General features: G+C 43.8%; 1 protein-coding gene across 3 annotated transcripts; it reads right to left on the minus strand.

Annotated features, from left to right (window-relative positions):
* Positions 1-15: 15 nt before the first annotated feature.
* Positions 16-19,751, minus strand: ZBTB43 (zinc finger and BTB domain containing 43). 3 transcript variants are annotated; one of them, XM_029920561.1, is made up of 5 exons: positions 19,650-19,751; positions 15,725-15,848; positions 3,949-4,095; positions 3,758-3,848; positions 16-3,625 (listed from the first exon to the last, which is right to left on the minus strand). In XM_029920561.1, the coding sequence occupies exon 5, from the start codon at positions 3,600-3,602 to the stop codon at positions 2,199-2,201; it is 1,404 nt and encodes a 467-aa protein (XP_029776421.1). In that variant the 5' UTR covers positions 3,603-3,625; positions 3,758-3,848; positions 3,949-4,095; positions 15,725-15,848; positions 19,650-19,751; the 3' UTR covers positions 16-2,198. The 3 variants fall into 3 exon arrangements, with proteins under 3 accessions (XP_029776421.1, XP_029776419.1, XP_029776420.1); XM_029920559.1 differs by lacking the exon at positions 3,949-4,095; XM_029920560.1 differs by lacking the exons at positions 3,758-3,848; positions 3,949-4,095.
* Between the last annotated feature and the right edge of the window lie 1,407 nt (positions 19,752-21,158).

Below are 21,158 nucleotides of genomic sequence, written 5' to 3' on the forward strand. Positions count from 1 at the left end.
AACTGAAGAACCATGAGTTTTCTAGAACATTTTTATTTTAACTCTCAGACTCTTCTTCCAAAATGTCCCAATGCTCATTTGAATACAATCTTTAATGGGAGACAGCACATCAAACCTTCCAAACAGGCAGAAAATGACTGACTAATACCATGGGAGAGGGTGATGGGCTTTTGGCAGAACTGAATGGCCTCAATGCCTCAGTACTGGAATTAGTAGGAATAATAAAACACTTTCTCCTCACACACAACGCCCAGGATCATACCTAAAAACCCACTGGCTTCTAACATGAAAAAAATGAGAAGGAGCAGTTGAACTTAGATTGTACGGCCTTCTCTACACACACCCGTCATGTATGCAGAGAGAGGACCATTAACTGGTGAAGCTTCAACACCAAGAGAATATTAATGTGGCAAACAACCAAGAGGTAATATCTATTTTCTAGGTTAAAAAAATCAATATATATATATTTATAATAAAGTTTTAAATACAAAGTGCTTTTATATATCGAGAATGATACAGTGTTAATGAATAGATCCCTGTTTTGTATTGTTGATTACAAGACTTAACTGGTAAGTAAGTACTTTCTCCCCCCTTTCCAGACACTGTTCAACAAGTAAATGCCTTCATGCTTGGAGCTTGAGGACTCCAGGCCATTGCCAGCAATGTCTATCACATTAGAGCAAAGCCAAACTTTTGGGGAAAAAAAAAAATTCACCTCAAATCCAGGAAAAGTTATTTTTATTTTAAGGAAAAAAAGTTTCCACTTGGAAGTAAAAGACCAGTAACTTATGGAAAAGTTGACATAATAGTAGCACCTGTCCTACCTGGTGAGAACTGCAGGTGTATCACCCAGCTTCGCAGCATCCTGAATATGTGCTTCCTTTTTAACCTACAACATCTGACTGAGCTGCAGAAAGGTCTCAAGAATAGCTGCTTTTCTTGATGGTTTTGGTGTGTACAGCTATGCGGACTTGTAAATTTATGCAGCTTTATCTAGAATCCGGGAGCACGAATCTGTAGACTACTTTCTAAAATTAGGACTCCCTCTTTCCCCCTTTTAAAACCCATCCCAGCGCTCCTAAAGAACTGGCAGCATTAGCTCCGTGGACCCCTCTGGGGCTGCCTCCCCCACCAGTGTATTTTCAAGACTCCTCTTTTCTTGGGCAGTCATTTCTCCTGCCACTCAACATTCTGCTACTCAGCAACTCTCGCTGACAGTTGGGGAGTGTCACTGTAGCACTCTGTGAACCCCTGACTTCTGGCCCCCTCCCACTAACTGTGGTCACTGACTGAATGCTTCAGGAAGCATCGTAACCTCAGAGAGCAATAGCTGGAGCAGCCAGTACAGTACCACGGTCAGAGTCAAAGCAGGCTAGACGCCTACTAGCCACGGAGCAGATCCCACTGTGTGGATGCTGTAATTACACAGGATTTGGGACAGCAAATCAAGTAGAAATACCTATCTCTGGCACCCTAGAGAATTACAATTAGATACAATTGTCCAAACTAAATGTCAGCACTAAAACACAAAGCTTTTTTGCCTTATCAAGAGTCTGAAACACATCGTGACCGTGGCATCTTGTACCGTAAGTTATTTGTTTCATACTTAGAATGTCACCCTCTTAGCATCTCCATAGTTTTTTGTTAAACTACTCTTTAGAAAGAAGAACACCAGACAAGAGAGCTCTGTTAATCAATTTTGCATCCTAGGAATCACATTATTCGTTAGCTTTCACAGAAGTAGCCTTTCGTTCAGTGAAGCGGCTACCAAAACAAATCTACATTATCTAAGTATCTATAGTGAGAGCTAAACAAAATGCCAAGGTGACCTCGTGATGAGCTATCAGAACTTGCTGCCACCGGACACAGAACTGGCAGGGTGGGGTCCAGTTCCAAGTGCAGGGGTCTCTACGACCAAGTCCACCTGCCCTCCATCACACGGGCCTGAAGGTTTACCGTGCCAGCTGGGAAGTGGGTTAACTCATCCCCATCACCCACTCCAGGCCTGGACAGGAACATACAAATTTGAGGAATTAAGATTTTTAAATTGGCCTACTTAGAGCTGGTCTTTCAGAAATATCTTCCTTTTTTTTTAAGCTTCTCTCATAATAGCAAGTAGCACGCATCATCTGTGCCCAGATTTGCATAATTACCATCGTTTATTTTTGTGCCTGCCACTCAAGGGCCAGATCCTATTTTTAGTTAGCCTCAGTCGTATTCTGCTCAGCCTTTGCAGCTTCGTAGGACTTGGTACAAGAAGTCACATGCCTATGGAAACTGTCCCTCCACATAAATCTCTTTGCACAGATATTACACTCATACGGCTTTATGCCCGTATGAATTTTCATGTGTCCCACGAGATGATGCTTCATTTTGAATTTCTTACCACAGACCCCACAGCCATAAGGCCGAAGACCGAGGTGCATGCTCATGTGCCGATCTCTCTGACTCTTGTGAGTGAAACTTTTCCCACACTGACAAGGATACAGCTTGTCGGTGGCTGAGAATCCTAAATGGGAAGCTTCTTCTTTAATTCCTGTTACCATTTCAATATTCTCACTGTAGCCTGACGCTAGGGCAGCCTCCTGTCTGTGCCCGATGAGATTTCCGTCTGACCTCTCTCCAGAGAACTCTTCCATGGAGGAGCCGTAGAAATCCACCTGCTCATCATAATTGCTTTCGTCAGCCTGCTCGTCAAACTCTGCTTCTACTTTCTTCTCCCCAATGTGGAAGTCTTCCTCCACGCCCGAAGGCTGGACCGCGTGCTCCGTCTGCATGGTGTTGACGGACTCGGTGACCTGGTGCTCATCGTAGGGCGCGTGCACACCCAGGCCCTCACAGGCCTGGTCAAAGCGCTCGGGCTTCACGTGGACCCAGCGCTTGTGAGCCATGATGCTGGGCTTGCTGTACATGGGCCGGGTGTAGTGGAACTCGGCGCTGTCGCTGGCTCCCTCCTCGCCGTCCTGGCTCGCCATCTCCGTGCTCAGCCGGTCGTGCTCCGTGGACGAGTTGCTGGGAAGGTACTCGTGCTCGGTGAGTTGGGACGACAGCTCATCTTTGGTGCTCTCCTCTTCATTCTCACCGTCCCTCAGTTCTTGAGCCTTGGGGAAATCAGTATGGCCGCCAGAGCCCAGCTCAAAGCTCTCTACCAGGCCGTTATAATTACTGCTGCTAGGAGACTGGTGGTCACTGCCATGATTTAGCTTCTGACAAAGGACTGTAGGGTTTCCCTCTAAAACCTCAGTACATTTGTCTACCACATGCCACATCTGGAGGAAGCTCGCTGCTGTTAGGTAACTAACTATTTCTGGAGCAGGCATGACTAGACGTCCCGTATAACTAGACAGGAGAATGTTCTCAAACACTCTTGGGTTCATCACGTCAGGTAAAACGATCCTCCTGCTGTTTTTCAGGAGCACCTGGTCACAAAAGTAGGGGGAACTGGCAGCAAGAACGGCTTTGTGTGCCCGGAAAATGTGGCCTTGGACAACAATGGAGACATCACATAACTGTCCTTGCTGGCGCTGCTGGTTCAGTTTCTGCAGAATGGTGCTGGAAAAATCAGGAAATTCTACTCGAAAAGAGTTTGTTCCAGGCTCCATTTCATCACAAATCTTGTTCAGTGCTACAAGAGAAAGAACAATGAGTGCTAATTCCAGCTCAAAGAGAAACTTTTTTAATGCTAAGAGAACCAAGACAAGTTCCATAGTTCCATTAAGTCCCCCTGCTTGTGGGCACTGGCGGGCGGAGCACTCACCCCCTCAGAGCAAAGCTTGCAGGGGTGCGTCCGCCGCAAACAGGAACCGCCCGCTACTCTTGCTGGTGTTAACTCTTGATTTTGCCTGTGTCTGTGAATGAGAATAGAATTCACAAAGCTGTGCTTTGTGAGCTGTACAAACCTCCTTAATAAAACAAAGCACATCATTCTAATCAAAACAAATATGATACCTGTCCAAGCAGTAGAACTTTTAAGAGACCTCAGATTCAATCCACATTTGCCAAGCTGGGGTGAGGAAGTGAGGGTGGAAATGTTGGAAGGAGGAAAAACTTCCGTCAAGTTTCTAAGACTAGAATGAACTCAGCCACTGTAAGGAACTGAAAGGAGACCATTAGCCTAAAATCCAGTGGGAGAGTGAGGGTAGAGGGGGCTGAAGTGGCCAGAACGACCTTGCCTGTGGCCCGCCAGCACCACGGGGCGCACTCACCGAAGTCCCGCACAACGAGCGTTTCTCTAGTTGCCGGCAGAATTTTAGCCCTTTAGGAGCTTGATGTGAAGCAGAATGAAGTGGTAAATAAGGCAAGGTATTCGTTCTATCTGATCGTTTCCAAATTGTTTACAGACCAAAGAGCATACTAGATATTGTCCCCGTTACTGGATGAATTCAATCCGAAGATAAAGTTATAACAAAGAATACAGGATTGCCTGTGTTGGTACTGTAAATCTATTTTGTGGGGTAGTCAAGCATTAGAGAAAATTTCTAACAGCAGCAATCCACAAGATAAACTCTGTTAGAGATCTGCTCATGCCCCATAATTCCATACTAAATCAAAATAAACCAGTAAACACAAGAGACTTATTGGCACGATCCGTCACCCGGCTCTACTACTCTATCCAAACATTGCTAAATGCCAGGTTTTCTAAGTACAAGATTAAAACAAAAACAAAAACAAAAACCCAGGGGCGCCTGGGTGGCTCAGTCGGATGGGCTCTGACTTTGGCTAAGGTCACGATTTCGCAGTTTGTGAGTTCAAGTCCCACATCGAGCTCACTGCTGTCAGGGCAGAGCCCACTTCGGATCCTCTGTCCCCCCTCTTTGCCCCTCCCCTACTTGTCTTCTCTCAAAGATAAGCAAAAAATAAATAAATAAATAAATAAATAAATAAATAAAAAATAAAACACCCCAAAGACTGAAAGTCATCTTTGAGAGACAGGGAGAAAGATCAACAACAGAAACTAACGTTTCTCGACTCCTTAGTACACAGCAGGGACTGTGCGCCTTTCTTTCCACTTACGACAACGCTGCAAATACAGAGATCGATGTTCTTAGGTTCAGCTATTTCACGCAACTTTCCCAAGGTTAAAATAAGAGTGGATTTTTATTAAGTTGGGCTGTGATTCTAGGTATTCATCACCTTAAAGCCTAACCTATTTCTCCTATAACATCATTCTGCCTCTTCTAGGAAGATGACAAAATACCAGATTAGTCATTAATAATTTTAAGAGGTAAGGTGGTGTTTTTAGAAAGAAGCATTAATTTATGGTTATACTCCCTAAGAGATTTCATAATAATTTAAAAGTCCTGGGTGGTCCAGTCAGTTGAGCGTCCAACTTCGACTCAGGTCATGATCCTGCGGTTCATGAGTTCGAGCCCCACACCTGGCTCGCTGCTGTCAGCGCAGAGTCTGCCTAGGATCCTCTGTCCCGCCCTCTGCACACGGGCAGCTCGTGCTCCTTCACTCTCTCATTAGCACAAAAAGAGTGAACTCAATCCTGTTGAATGACTATACAGCTCCTGCTAGATGGACTCACCATAATTTAAGCAGCTCTCTTCTTACAGAATTTCAATTGTCTGGGCCTTTGAAATTACGAGCAATGCTATTATAGATACACAATGTAATTATACTGTGCATAACTATCTTGGCGTATCTTTGGAAACACCTATAGGGTAAATTCTGTCAGTGGAATTGCTGGGTCAAAGGACTGTGCACTTGACATTCCGATGTATATTACAAAGCTAATTTCCAAAAAGTTTGCACCAAGTCACACTCCTACCAACAGTAAACAACACTCCATACCCTTAACAATTCTGGACATTATCAAACAAGAAAAAAAAAGTTTACAAACCTCCTAATAATCCATGATTCATTATTGTTTAGATCAACATTTCTTTAATTATGAATGAGAATGATATTCTGTATTCATGTTTACTGGTCATGTGTTTTTCCTATAAATTATCAGTTATATTCTTTGTTCAAATAAATTGGGCAATTCATCTTATTGATTTGTAGTTTTTTATAAATGCAGGAAATTAACTTTGAAATTTATATAAATTACTCAATTTTTGCTTTTACGGCTCCAGGGTTTTGTGTTAGACACAGAAAGGCATTCACAACTCCAAGATTATGTTTAAAAATATAAAGAATTATTTAGCTTTTTCCCGCTGGTACCATTTTTTTAAAGTTTACTTATTTTGAGGGAGTGAGAGCAGGAGAGGGGCAGACAGAAGAGACAGAGAGAGAGAGACAGAGACAGAGAGAGAGAGACAGAGAGAGAGAGAATCCCAAGCAGGCTTGATGTGGGGCTTGAACTCACAAACCATGAGATTATGACCTGAGCTGAAATCAAGAATTGGATACTTGACTGAGCCACCCAGCCAGGTGCCCCTCCCTGGTATCATTTAAAAAAAAGGGGGGGGGGCATTTAAATGTTTAATACACAAAGAGTTTGTTTTAACGTTAAGAAGTAAGGTTGGAAACCAGCCCCTTTCCCTCCAAAATATCTACCCTACTTTTCCAACACTATTACTGAATATTAATCTTTTTCTCAAGATTTCAAATAACTGCTGTGGAATGTTAAATGACTGAAAACAACACTTTTAAAAACAATTCTACAAAAATAAATGATGTAAGTGGTAAGAGAGAAAATGGTAGAGCAGGAAGCTCTCGGGATTAGTCCCACCATCAAAACAACCAGCAAGCTGTTGAATGATCAGCATCAACTATTTCAGAACTCTGGAATCTGACTGGACCCTTGTAGCAACCAAGGCAATGCCTGCTGAGGGGACAGGCTGCTGAACCTAACAGTGCTGCCCGCACACACCAGCTACAGTCCCATTCCCTGCCCTCACCCGTGCCTAAAGTGCTGGCTGGCGCCAGGGAGGACAACAGGGGGCACGTCGTCCAAAAACCGGGGCATCTGCACTCTGACCAGTGCACTCTGACCAGTACATCCGTGTGGCTTTGTTCTGGCCCCTCTCAGGCAGCAGGGGCTTCCCCAGCAGCACTGACCATAATCGGTTTTTTCTTTTTGATCATAAGGTTTCAAAAGACACACATACTCCCCCTTCCTCCGTCCCTCCCATCCCTGAACCTGGGTCAAAGTATTTAAGTAAGTCTATCAGGTCACAGGCTGACCACATAGATAAAACAACAGAATCTACAGTGACCACATGCAACGAGGGATACAGACTTGGCAAAAATAGTTTGGAAAAACTGTCACGCAAACAGACTACTGCAGCCCTCAACAAGTAACAAAAGAAACCCCATAGGATGGGAAGGATCTAATTTTAAGAGTTATCGTATTAGAACACTTAAAATCTTCTAGCTCTCAACCAAAAATTACAAAGCATAAAACGAACAAGGAAAATAGATGTATTCACAAGGAAAAGAATATTAGAAACTATATTTGGGGGATTCTAGACATTAGAATTAGTAGTCATACTACTTAAAGTAGTTAAATCAATTATCTTACATATGCTCAAATTGCTTAAAATACACACACACACACACACACACACACACACACACACAACCCCACTATGGGCAAAAACTAAAGGAAATCAGGAGAACAATGTCAATGAAGAGATTGAAATTATAAAAAGGAGCCAAATAGAAATTCTGGAGCTGAGAGGAGTAACAGCTGAAGCCCTAACAGCACCCCAATACCCTAGAATGTGACAGCGTTTGTATGTAAGGCCTTTAAAGAGGTCATTAAAATAGAGCTCTTGGGGGGGGCTCTAATCCAATCTGACTGGCATTCCTGTAAGAAATGAAATCTGGACATAGAGAAGCATGGGGGGGGGCACACAGTGTGAAGATACAGTGCAAAGGTGGCCATCTGCAAGCTGAAAAGAGGTGGTGGTGATGGTGGAGGGCACTTGAGGGGAAGAGCACTGGGTGTTGTATGGAAAACAATTTGACAATAAAATATTATGGAGAGGAAAAAAAAAGAAAATTGTAAAAAAATGTTTATTCGTTTTGAGAGTGCGCAGGCTCGTGCTTGAGTGGGGGAGGGGCAGAGAGCTAGAGGGAGAGAGGGAGAGACAGGGGATCTGAAGCAGGCTTTGTACAGCAAGCCCAATGCAGGGCTCGAACTCACGAACCATGAGACCCTACCTGAGCTGACGTCAACCATTTAACCAAGGTGCCCTCAGACAAAATAGATTTTAAGTCGAAAAGGTTACAAGAACCAAAAAAGACATTACTATATTGATGTTTCAATCTATCAAGAAGGTAGAACCACAAACATATATTCACTAACAAGAAAAATACATATGGAGCAAAATATATGAAGCAAATACGGACAAAACTGAAGAAAGAAACCGACCAATCTACAACAACAGGTTATGACTCCAAGTCCTCAATATCAGTAATGGATAGAAAAACCAGACTTAGGATCTATAAGGAAATAGAGATTCTGAACAACACTATAACAAATCAATGATATCTAAAAGACAGAATACAGAACAAAAAAGTAATGAAGCTCTCATACATGCTACAATATAAACCTGAAAACTTATGTTAAATCATGCAAAAGATTAACTTAAATAAGCCAGACAGAAAAAGACCCATGTTGTATAATCCCACTTCTGTGAAATATCTAGAATAGGCAAATTCAGAGACAAAAGTAGATTGGAGGTTGCCATGGACTCAGGAATTAGGAATGGGAGTTATTACTTAATATGTGGAGTTTCTGTTTTGTGATGAACAAATTGAGGGATTAGAAAGTGGTGCCATGGGCCTAGCACTGCAAGGGTAATTAATGCCACTGAGCTGTACACTTGAAAATGGTTAAAATAGTAAATTTAGTGATATATATTTTTTTTACCACACATTAAAAAAAAGGAAAATGTCATGTAACTTTATTTTCAGTTACGTGAAGGTAGTAATGGTCCTTATCATTCAAAAGTATCTGACCTCTGGGGGGTCCTGGCTAGCTCAGTTGGTGGAACACGTGACTCCTGGTCTCAGGTTGGGAATTCAAGCCCCATGTTGGGTGTACAGACTATTTAAAAACGAAAACAAAATGAAAAAAAGAGGTTCTGATCTCTGCCCTTAACTTTGGGTAGGTGTGGCACTTCCATCTAGTCCCTGATTTTATTAACATGCAAAGCCTGGCCCTCTCCTTCATGTTTTCCTGCTAGATAAGCCGTATTTACAAACTCACAGGCAGTTGTGATCTATATTGATAGTATAGCTGCAGTTTCAATTTTTAAAAACTTTCACAGAAGTAATTAACTCACTAAAATGAACACATAGACAAGTAACCCAACATAAAACACTATATGCAGAGTACTGGGGGAGGGGGTGGATTTCTAAGTTGATCAAGGAATCTCACTGTCCAGAGTTCATAATCTGGTGGGGGGGGTGGCGAATGAAAACATGCGTACAACTCTGCTATTCAAGGCAAAGCATGTTAAGAGTACCACGAGAGAACTATAAACCCAAGAGAAATTCAGAAGAGGGGAGGACCTGGGCTAGCCTGCAGTCACATGCCCTTCCACAACAAATCTTAGGGTCACCAGGGCAAGAGGACAACTCGAGAGCAGAATACAGTTCTTCCCATCTACCACGTCCTCACCAAACTGATCTAAAGAACATGAAAACATTGGCCTGGGTCCTGGAAACTAGGGACCAGAGCCATCTGGATCAGCTCTAATTAAGGACAGAGTGGAGATGGGACCAGACTGGAAAGAGACATGGCCTCTGCCACTCCACCTGGCCCCCCAGGCAATCTTGGAATAACAGCAGCAATCCTGAGAGAACACTGATGCCTGTTCATGTGGAAGGTCTGGCCGTGGCTCAAATCCCAGGGCGGACTATGGGACAGGTCCTGCAGATTAGCCACGTTAACAGGTGGCTGCACTGGAATACCAAAGGTTGCAGAATGCCTCAGCAGAAAGTTTTTAAAAACTTGGCATGAGAGGGTGGGGTTTAGTTAGTAGCTCCAGGAAGGAGGCAAAGACATAGGCCGTTATTTGCCAGCTGGGCCAAAGAGACTAAAGCAGGTGCCTGGTATCACTATTTCACAAACACAGAAGAAAGTGCACATGACCCAAGCTCTCCTAAAAGAAGGCCTTCCCTCTGGCCTCAGCCATTCAACTCAAGTTAACCCCTGGTGTCAGCTGAGGATTTAAGAGTTGATCCCAACAGCATTCAGGTATATGGTAAAAGACCCCCAAGAGGCACCTGGATGGCTCAGCTGGTGAAGCGTCTGACTTTAACTTGGGTCCTGATCTCGTGGTTCGTGGGTTTAAGCCCCACATCAGGCTCTGCAGCCTGGAGCCTGCTTTGGAGTCTGTGCTCCTTCTCTCTCTGCCCCTCTCCTGCTCATGCCCTCTCCCTTTCAAAAATAAACAAACATTAAAAAACATTGGAAAAAAAAAAAAAGACCCTCAAGCAATCCACCCACAAAGGGGGAAACTTTTCAGACCCAAACAGAATGTTTCCCTCTAAATAATTAAAAGCCTGGTTGGTTTTATTCTGTAAGTACATGGGGTCTGCAAAGACATTCTACAGTAACAAAAAAGAAAACAAAAAGGGATAAACAAAGAGCATAGTTTTGAGAGTATTGTTTCAGGATTTTAAAAATGCTGACTGAGAGAGAGAAAGAATATATCCCAAGTGGGCTCTGCACTAGAGCCCCATGATCATGACCTGAGCCCAAATCAACAGGTGGACACCCAACTGTCTGAGCCACTCAGACACCCAATTTTTTTTCTTTTTATACAAAAGTAAGCTCTATGCCCAATGTGGGACTTGAACTTACGACCTCAAGATGAAGAGTCACATGCTCTACTGACTGAGCCAGCCAGGTGCCCCTTAAGAGCACAGTTTATTTATTTTTAAAATGTTTATTTATTTTAAGAGAGAGAGCATGAGTGGAGAAGGGGTACGGAGAGAATCCCAATCCAATTATCTGTGCAGAGCCTGATTAGGGGCTCAATCCCACAAACCATGAGATTATGACCTGACCCGAAATCAAGAGTTGGGGAGGACTTACCTGACTGAGCCACCCAGGCGCCCCTAGAATCTGCAATTTAAATGTGGGCCCTGGGGAAGCACTGGAAACTTCTCAGTGATATGCTGTGAAACATGTTCTGGAAAAACAATCTGCTGATGCACTTAAAAGCAGGAGTAAGTCTAAAGTACAAGCTTAATTACAAGATTTCAGCAAATAATCCAGGTTTGAGGCAATGAAAGTAACAGTGAGTTAGGAAACCAGAGAGGTGGAATCCATAAAACTGACTGAATCGGTAGGCAGGAAGATTCAAAGGTTGTGCAAAGCACAAATTATACCGTCAAGAGAGTGAAAAGGTAACCTCCAACATGGGAGAAAATACATGCAAATCATATATAACTGTTAAGTGACCTGTATCCAGAATACATAAAGAACCCTTGAATTTAATAATAGAAAGACAACTCAATCAAAAAATGGGCAAAGGATTTGAATAGACATTTCTCCAAAGAAGATATATAAATGAGCACACAAAAAATGCTCAATATCATTATTTACTAGGGAAATGCAAATTCAAACTACAATGAGATGTCACCCATTAGGACAGCCATGATACATAAGCCAGACAGTAACAAGTGTTGACATAGATACGGAAGGATTAAAATCCTTCCACACTGCTGGTGGGAATACAAAATGGTGTGGCCACTTAGAAACATGTTTGGCAGCTCCTCAGAAAGTTATCATGTACCCAACAGTTCCACTAGGTATATACCCAAGAGCACTGAAAACACATGATACCCACAAAAACTTATACATGAATGTCCATAACAGTATTACTCATAATGGCCAAAAAACGGAAAGGCCCCCAACGTCCTCATCAGACAACTGAATAAATAGAAGGTGGTAGAGCTATACAGTGAAACATTACTCCATTTTATTATGTACAATGCATATATTATTGTATTATGCCATTCTTTTGGCAATAAAAAAGAATGACATGCTGACAGATGTGGTAATATTGCCAAACCTTAAAACACTATACAAGGTGAAAAAAACCCAGAATCAAATGGCCACATCTTGTATGATTCCATTTATAAGAAATGTTCACAATGGAAAGATTTATAGACAAAATGCAAATCAGTGGCTGCCAGACACCACAGGAAAAGGAAAGGAGAATCACTGCTAATTGTGTTTTTTTGTTTGTTTTTGAGGTGGGGGAGAGAGGGTGAAAATCCTAAAATTAGACTGTGGTGATGGGTATACAACCCATGGAATACACTAAAAAACTTTTTGTTTTGATGTTCATTTATTTTTGAGAGAAGCAGAGAGTGAATGGGGAATGGACAGAAAGAGAGGGAGACAGAGGATCTGAAGCAGGCTCCGTGTGGACAGCACGAAGCCCAATGCAAGGCTTGAACCCCCAAACTGCAAGATCATGACCTGAGCCAAAGTTGTACACGTAACAGACTAATCCACTCAGATGCCCCTACTAAAAAACTTCTAATTGTACACGAATCACGTCTCAGTAAAGCTGTTTAAAATATAAGGTAATCCAGGGCACCTGGGTGGCTCAGTCGGTTAACTGTCCAACTTCGGTTCAGGTCATGATCTCACAGTTTGTGGGCTTGAGCCCCGTGTCGGGCTCTGTGCTGACGGCGCAGAGCCTGGAGTCTGCTTCGGATTCTGTGTCCCTCTCTCTCTGCCCCTCCCCTGCTCACACTCTCTCTCTCTCTGTCTCTCAAAAATAAATAAATGTAAAAAAAAAGGTTTTTTTTTTAAACATAAAGTAATGCAAGGTACACTAGTTACCTATACCAACTTGGAAGTTTCCAAACTGGGTAACTAGGAAAATGTTGTAATTAGTGGGAATAATAACAGCATCTACTATTTATTAAATGTGTGCATTGTACCAGAGTGTGCAAAAGCACTGTATGTATTCTATCTCATTAATCTTCATAACAATCCACTGGATAGGTAGCTTTCATTCCTATTGTACAGAATAGGAAACAGGGGCACCTGGGTGGCTCAGTCGGTTGAGCATCCAACTTTGGCTCAGATCATGATCTCACAGTTTGTGAGTTCAAGCCCCGCATCAGGCTCTTTGCTGTCCGTGCAGAGCCTGCTTCAGATCCTCTGTTCCCCTCTCTATCTGTTGCTCTCTCTCGCGAGCATGCACTCTCTCTCTTTCTCTCTCTCTCAAAATTAAATATCAAAAAAAAGAACAGGAAACAAAGAGGCTAAACTACTCGCTTAATTAGTAAGTGGTGAGTTGGAATTTAAATTCAAAACCCCTGCTCTGGCCTATTATAGCCTGCCATGATAGTGTGGAAAGTAAAGGTGAATACTATTTTCACAAATAATATATGTGTCTATAATATATGACACATGCCTAAATTCCAGAGCAAATTACTCACCATCCTCAGACGTATTAAGGTACTGCAACTTTGTCATCTTACATAGTTAAAAAAAACAACAACTAATAGTAACAGTTCTAAAACATACACACCTATCTCAGTTCATGGAGGCTCTTGGGCTTTAAAAAAAAAAAATTTTTTTTTAGGGGCTCCTGAGTGGCTCAGTCAGCTGAGCGTCCGATTTTGGCTCAGGTCATGATCTCATATTCCTGGGTTCAAGCCCCATGTTGCGCTCTGTGCTGACAGCTCAGAGCCTGGAGCCTGCTTCAGATTCTGTGTCTCCCCCTCTCTCTGTTCCTCCCCTGTTCATGCTCTGCCTCTCTCTGTCTTTCAAAAATAAATAAATGTAAAAAAGACAAATTAAAAAAAATTTTTTTAATGTTTTTATTCATTTTTGAGAGGCAGACAGATATAGAGTGCTAATGGGGGAGGGGCAGAGGGAGGCACAGAACCTGAGGCAGGCCCTAGGCTCTGAACTGTCAGCACAGAGTCTGATGTGGGGCTCAAACCCACGAACCGTGAGATAATGACCTGAGCTGAAGCTCGACACTTAACCAAATGAGCCACACAGGTCCCCCTCTCTGGCTTTTTTAAAAGCAGAAGACAATGGGCAAATATTGAAGAGTCACCAAACTCTAGATGACTTCTAAGATCTTTTTCAATTTTGATGAGTTTAATGTATTTCTTATACAGCTAAAGAACAGTATATCAAGTTTTAAGCATTATTTAAACGAAATTACATATCTTAAAAACACAGATAACAATACAATGGGGAAGCAGATCCATCGGTCTCAAAGCCCTCCAGAGATTTCTTAATCAGACCATAAAGGTAATTTGCATACTTATTGTAGACAGCACATTTAAACACAGTAAATCTAAAGATTGGCACAAATATACAAAAATACTAAACCCCCATGCCTACCAAAGTTCTTTACGTTAGTCAAATGCTTCACAGTTCACAAAGCGCGCTTTGTACCCTTGGGTCGGGCAACTGCGGTACCCCTAAGCCATCCTACTCGTCTTAAGATGAGTAACCGCGGGGCCCCTGGCTGGCTCAGCTGGAAGAGCATGGGATCCTTGATCTCAGTGTTGTGGGTTTGAACCCCACACTGGGTGTAGAGATTACTTAAACAGATATCAAACCCTGGGGTGCCTAGATGGCTCAGTTGGCCGAGCATCCGATTCTTGATTTTGATTCAGGCTCAGACTGTGATCCTGGGGTCATGGGATCGAGCTCCACTTTGGGCTCTAGGCTGAGCGTGGAGCCTGCTTGCAATTTTCTCTCTGGGCCCTTCCCTTCTCATGCTCTCTCTCTCTCTCAAATAAATAAAATGAAAAATAAAATAAAATAAATTAAATCTTACGAGTGTCTGGGTGGCTCAGTCAGGTTAAGCATCTGGCTCTTGATTTTGGCTCAGGTCATGATTTTGCAGTTCGTGGGAGCAAGCCCTGCATCAGCTCTGCTGACAGCATGGAGCCTGTTTGGGATTCTCTGCCCACCCCCCCGCCCCTCCCCCACTCACTCACGCACAAGCTTGCTCTCTCAAAATAAAAGAATTTTAAAAATTAAATAACAAGTAAAATCTCAAAAAAAAAAAAAAAAGACATGTAAATTAAACTCTGGAAGGTTAAAAGACCTGCCCAAGGTTATATATCTCAGAAGTGGTAGGTCAGGATTCAAATTTAAAGTTCAATTTAGGGGCACCTGGGTTGCTCAGTCAGTTAAATATTTGACTTTGACTTTGGCTCAGGTCATGATCTTGAATTTCGTGGGTTGGAGCTCTGCGTCTGCTTCTGCGCCTCCCTCTCTCTCTGACCATCCCCTCTCACACTCTGTCTCTCTGTTTCTCAAAAGTAAAAAGGGACGCCTGGGTGGCTCAGTCTGTTAAGCGTCCGACTTCAGCTCAGGTCATGATCTCACAGTTCATGGATTCGAGCCCCACGTCAGGCTCTGTGCTGTCAGCTCAGAGCCTGAAGCCTGTCTTCGGATTCTGTGTCTCCCTCTCTCTCTGACCCTCCTGTGCTCACGCTGTCCCTCTCTCCCTCAAAAATAAAATAAAAACATTTAAAAGGAAAGTAAACAAACGTTAAAAAAAAAAAGTCTAATTTAAATCTAATATTGTTCTAAGGTAAATAAAGTCCCTGAGCAGAGAAATTTCTCTGAAGTGAGATGCTGTAACAGGACAATGTGGAGCAGTGACTGGCATTAACATGTGCAACAGCTCCTGCTCAGAAGAGAAGCATCGGAACCTGCGGTCTAGAACGATTAAATACATCTTTACTTTTGCTGCAAAATAAAACATTTTAGTAAATAATTTTAAAAACCCGTATTTTTAGTAAGCTTATAGCTTACCTAATACAAAGCTGTATTCCTGGCAAAAAGCCCCTTATGCCATGGCCTTCAGAAAGCAGCGTGGATGAATGAGGAAGAGGAACCCATTTCTCAGCTTTGCTTCAAATGAGGATCACACGGGCTTCTGAAAGAAAAAATCATATTGATCATATAAAAGAGACGCTGGTGACATTCACCATGTATATGTACCTTGCTAATAAATACCACGAGTGTGTGAGCAGCAGAAAGAAAACCAAGTGGTATTTTGGGTTATATTAACTTCTATTCTGTTCCTTCTTAGCTTCTGCCTTGTATTTAAAATGGACTTAATTTTGAAATAATTTTAGATTTACAGGAAAGCTACCAAAAATGCCGACAGTTCTGTACGCCCCTCCACCCCTCACCCAGTTTTAATAACGTCTTACATTACCATGGTACTTTGGTTAAAAATAGAAAACCAACAGGGATCAAGGTCTATGTAATTTTACAAAATTAAAATATCCTTTGGAAAAGTGTTTTCCGTCTCCAGACCACTGCCAATCAGCACCCCTATAGCTTCTCCTAATTGGAACACGTTAGCCAAAAACCTTAGTTAAAATCTATTTTAGGATTTTTTAAAAATAAGCTACCTACTTTATGAAGTTTGACTCGTCTCCCTTTAATTTTAAGACACAGCTGAATGTTTTACTTGAAAACGCCACAGCAAATACCCCATTGTGGTAAACTCTCTGAGATTCAAAAGAGAAGGTATTGTTCTAACCACAAACTCCCTACTTATCGGTCATCCTGCCATTACATTACAATATGGCCAAGGAAAAGGTTTTAAATGCACTCTCCTGTTCATTAGCACTGGGGCAAGAAGCTCACATCAAGGAAAACAGAAGGCAGAAACAGCACTGGCTTTTTAGGATAATGATTAGCTACACACCGACAAAACAAAAACAAAATAAAAAAGGGAAAATTTTTCCTCAACATGTTACAGATAAGACAAAAATCTTTCCAACCATAGATATAAACAAGGTAAAAAGGAAAAGTTCATGAAAATACTACAGAACACATTCAACTGATTTTAAGAGGCAGATTCCCAAATTTCCGCCATCAGAATGTGATGGTCACGTGGGAATTTTTAAATATGTTTCTTTTTTAAGGTGTTTTGGTTTTTTTTTAATGTTTTATTTATTTTTGATACAGAGAGAGATAGAGCATGAGAGGGGGAGGGGCAGAGAGAGAAGGAGACACAGAACCAGAAACAGGCTCCAGGCTCTGAGCTAGCCGTCAGCACAGAGCCTGATGCGGGGCTCGAACCCACGAACGTGAGATCTGACCTGGGCCGAAGTTGGCGCCTTAACCAACTGAGCCACCCAGGCGCCCGGTCAAGTGGGAATTTTAATACTTGTCACCGCCTGAGACCACGAGAGCCGCAGCAGGGTTTCTGATGGCACAAAGGAGGGCCCTGTGGAAAAGCGGGGACTCAACTCTGAAAAGTACTCAAGAACATGAATGGTAAAAGTTTAACACTTTCATCATTTTGCTTATTTTTTTTTATTTAGGCATTGGAATGGTCTCAATTAAAAACGTCTAAATAAGTCTAAAAATGTTTTCAAGAAGAATTTATAAGCCTAAATGATCACAAAAGCACATGCACTTGCTTAATGGCAGTGTTTTCTCCCCCTCTGGTGGAACACAGAACCATCCACGGTATCCTAGGACTCCATATAGTAGTAATTCAGCTTTCTCACAAGAAAGCCTGATAAACTACCACAGCAGGCAAACTAATAGCTTAAATAAGAGAACATAACACCAAGGCCTCCCCCATCAGAAAAGACACAGGAAGTGACACATTAATTTTGTATTATCATAACAACAGGGCTGTTTTTCCAACCCTAACAGTTCTCTTCATGTGAAAAGTAAAATCTTCCTCAAATTCCCCACTTCCGCAGCAGAATCCAAGGATTACGGAGGGAGGGGAGCTAGAGTGGGAATCTGCCTCAAGGAGAAAACTGGAGGGAAGATTTTAACTGAATTATTTTAACCGAACTCCTTTTCTAAGGGACATTAGCTGGGACACAAGCAGGCATCAACAAACAACTAAATGTTCAACTAAATGTTCCTAAGAGCTACAAAATAAATTAAAAAAATTTTTTTAAATTTATTTTTGAGAGACAAGAGACAGAGCGAGCAGGGGAGGGTCAGAGAGAGGGACACACAGAATCCGAAGACAGGCTCCAGGCGCTGAGCTGTCAGCACAGAGCCTGACATGGGGCTCGAACCCACGAACAGTGAGAACATGCTCTGAGCCGAAGTCGAACGCTTAACCGACTGAGCTACTCAGGCGCCCCCAAAATAAATTTCTAAAATCACATTTCCAAAGAGCTGGTTAGGACCAAGTTTCTCCAACGAGCAGGGTTCCCCCTCCTCCCACCTGCCCCTGTACTTAATGTAAAATTTACTATTTTAAAGTTTTCAATTAATAGGATTAAACCCATTCACAGTTTTGTGCAGCCATCACCACTCTCCATTTCCAGAACTTTGTCACCATCCCAAACTAGAACTCTGTATCCGTTAAACAATAACTGCATTCCCTCCTCTACCAGCTCCTGGTAAACTGTATTCTACCTTCTGTCCGCCTCTAGGAATTTGCCCGTTTTGGACAAAGTGTAAGTGGAGTCCTACAGTATTTGCTCTTTTGTGTCTGGCTTATTTTTCCTGGGAGTACCTCAGAAAAGCGGAAGAATGAGTATCAACTTATTAGGTTTCTTACCACCTAACTGTACAAACGGACACAATTTCTGAGCTAAGCAGACAGCTCTCCCAGAAATCCTGCTACTGTTCCATGAGCCCAGGGCCCCAGGATCTCAGACGGACCCTTCCTTAGCCTCTAGACAGGCCCAGTTAAACGGCTGTAATTCAAAGAGGTGGCTCCTGAGAGCTGTGGAGGCCATCCTGGGGTACGTGGACAGAGGGAAGGGAATTAGGGAGTTGTGCAGGCCTAAACCACCATGGGTGGGAAAAGGCAAGGATTTATCAAGCTACTTTGGCCCCGAGATGGTCTCCGGTCTGCCTGCCGAGAGGAGCTCCTACACCCAGACGCTCAGGTTGGGCGACACCTGTCAGAGTCGAGGCCAGACTGCAGTCTGGTCGCTGAGAATGTCACCCGTGCAAGAAGTTTCACAGGGTCATGAGTCACCTTGCATGGCTCAGAGGTCCGGGCAAGCCTGCCCTGCCCCGCCCAGAGACAAACCTACAGTGAGCAGAGGCACAAACAAGACAGAAAGACACAAAACTGGCAGCAAGCAACACAGACGGTCCAACGGCAGGGCTGACAGGCAGGCCATGAGTGAGAGCAAGGGCTGCGAGGGAAACCCCGGGTCAAGAAACACATTAGCAAGGTGGCGACAGAAATAAAGACACGGTCCAGAGAGAGACGGGCTCGAGACAAGCTAGAAAGAAATACAAAGTTGACAGGGGCCGAGTTGAGATGCAGAAGGGGCAGGTGACAACAGGTGACAGAGACTGCAACAGAGGTGAAACGCTACGGAGAAGTAAACAGAGACAGACACCCACAAAGTCTGGGCACAACCTCTCTCCTGGCCTTGGCTCGAACCCGAGGCCGCCACGCCGCACCCACACGGCGCCCCCGAAAGGCCAGCGGACGAGCCGGGGCGGGATCTCTAAGCGCTCCGGCCCGCCAAGGTCCGCCACCGCGGGGTGACCTTGGGCGAGACGCTGTCTCGGTGGCCTTGGTGTCGCGGTTGGCGCGCCGGACTGGCTGGAGTCGGCCCGGGGCTCCGAGACTCCAACCGCCGGAGCGCGGCTTAAGCATCCAGGTCGGCGGAACGGGCCTGCCGGGCCGGGGGCGCGCGCGCCGGGACCTGCGGAGAAGCCCGTAAACCTCTCTGGCCTCCCTCCCTCCCCTTCGTCACCTGCTGTCCCAGCCCCGACGTACCTGCTAGGAGCTCCGCACTCACATAACCCGCCCGCGGGACACTTTCCGCCACCGGCTTCAGGCCCGTTCAAGCCGCCGCCGCCGCGACCGCCTCAGTCTGTGCCTCCCGCCCCCGGAAACGCTTCCCGGTTCCGCCCCCAAGACCGCCAGTGCTTCCGAGGGTGCGTCGGAGAGAAAGCGGTGTGCGCATGCGGGACTGACTTTCGGGGCGGGGCGTCGGGAGAGGGCGCCCTTGTAGCCGGCGACTGCGCAGTGGCACCGCGAGCAGGTTAATCGGCTTTCGCGACTACGAGTGAGGCAGGTATTAGGAATTAGGAACCCGATTCCAAGTCCGAAACCCTTTTCAAACTTTCTCTCTCTCATGCTGCCTAGAAGAGATCGTGTCAAATCTGTTTTGCCTCCACAATGCCTTTGGCACGTCGTGGATGCTCAGTAAATTTACAACGAAAGGAACAAACAGTTCCCTCTATGTGGCAGGCTCTGAGCTGCCCCCGCTCAAGAAAAAGTCTCATTTTGTTCAGGTATAGAGGAGGTCCTTTGATCTCTGAGAGGTAGATCTTCACCCCTGCTAGAAGGAATGACTCATAATTAGTCCAAACTATCCATGGTAATCTCATTCTCCTTATTAGCCAGTGGTTAGACTAGCCATAATCATGTTACCGGCTCTTGGCACATAATACTTTTTTTTTTTTTTTTAACGAAATCCACTAGGACTTCTAGTTGAGTACGCCACTGAAGTGCTTTGCCACTTTTATTTTCTTTCTGCCTCTTAGCAGATCTGAAGGTTGGAAGTTCAATCCCAATCACGTGCCTATGATGTAAAAAGCAAATGCTAAGTCTGGCAAAGTGAAAAGATGGAAAGAGCCTAGGTCTCATGACATTAAGCTACAGTCATAGCTCAACTCTGGATGTTCTGTTGAATGAGCCTAATGCATTTCTTACTTAGACTTTATTTTTAGCAATATCGTAGACTTCAAATATAACAGCTACAATTTATATTAAAAAGCTAAGAGAAGTATTGAAAAGCGCCCTTTTCAAAACATAGATAAGCTTGTGAAAAAGGAAAATCATGTGAGGCTAGGGAGAAATCAGCAACACAAGCCTAGGAAGTTAGGGTTGATGTCCAGAAGTTTTCTACAGATGGGGCGCCTGGATGGCTCAGTCCATTAAGCGTCTGGCTCTTGATTTCCACTCCAGTCGTGGTCTCATGGTTGATGGGATTGAGTCCCTCGTTGACCTCTGTCCTGACAGTGTGGAGCTTGCTTGGGATTCTCTGTCTCTTTCCCTCTACCTCTGACCCTCCCCTGCTCCTGTGTGCTCTCCCTCTCTCTCAAATAAATGAACTTAAAAAATTATTAGAAGTTATGCACAGACATAGTCTGCATCTGTTCTGATTGGCTAGCATGTGTGCAATACTGATGAATATTTTGAAAATCATCTCTGGAGGTAGGTAAACAATGATGCTGCTTCCAGCTGTAGGGGCATCTACGGGTCCAGGCAAGATGAGAG

This window comes from Suricata suricatta, chromosome 13 (assembly GCF_006229205.1).
Source record: "Suricata suricatta isolate VVHF042 chromosome 13, meerkat_22Aug2017_6uvM2_HiC, whole genome shotgun sequence".
Lineage (NCBI taxonomy): Eukaryota > Metazoa > Chordata > Mammalia > Carnivora > Herpestidae > Suricata > Suricata suricatta.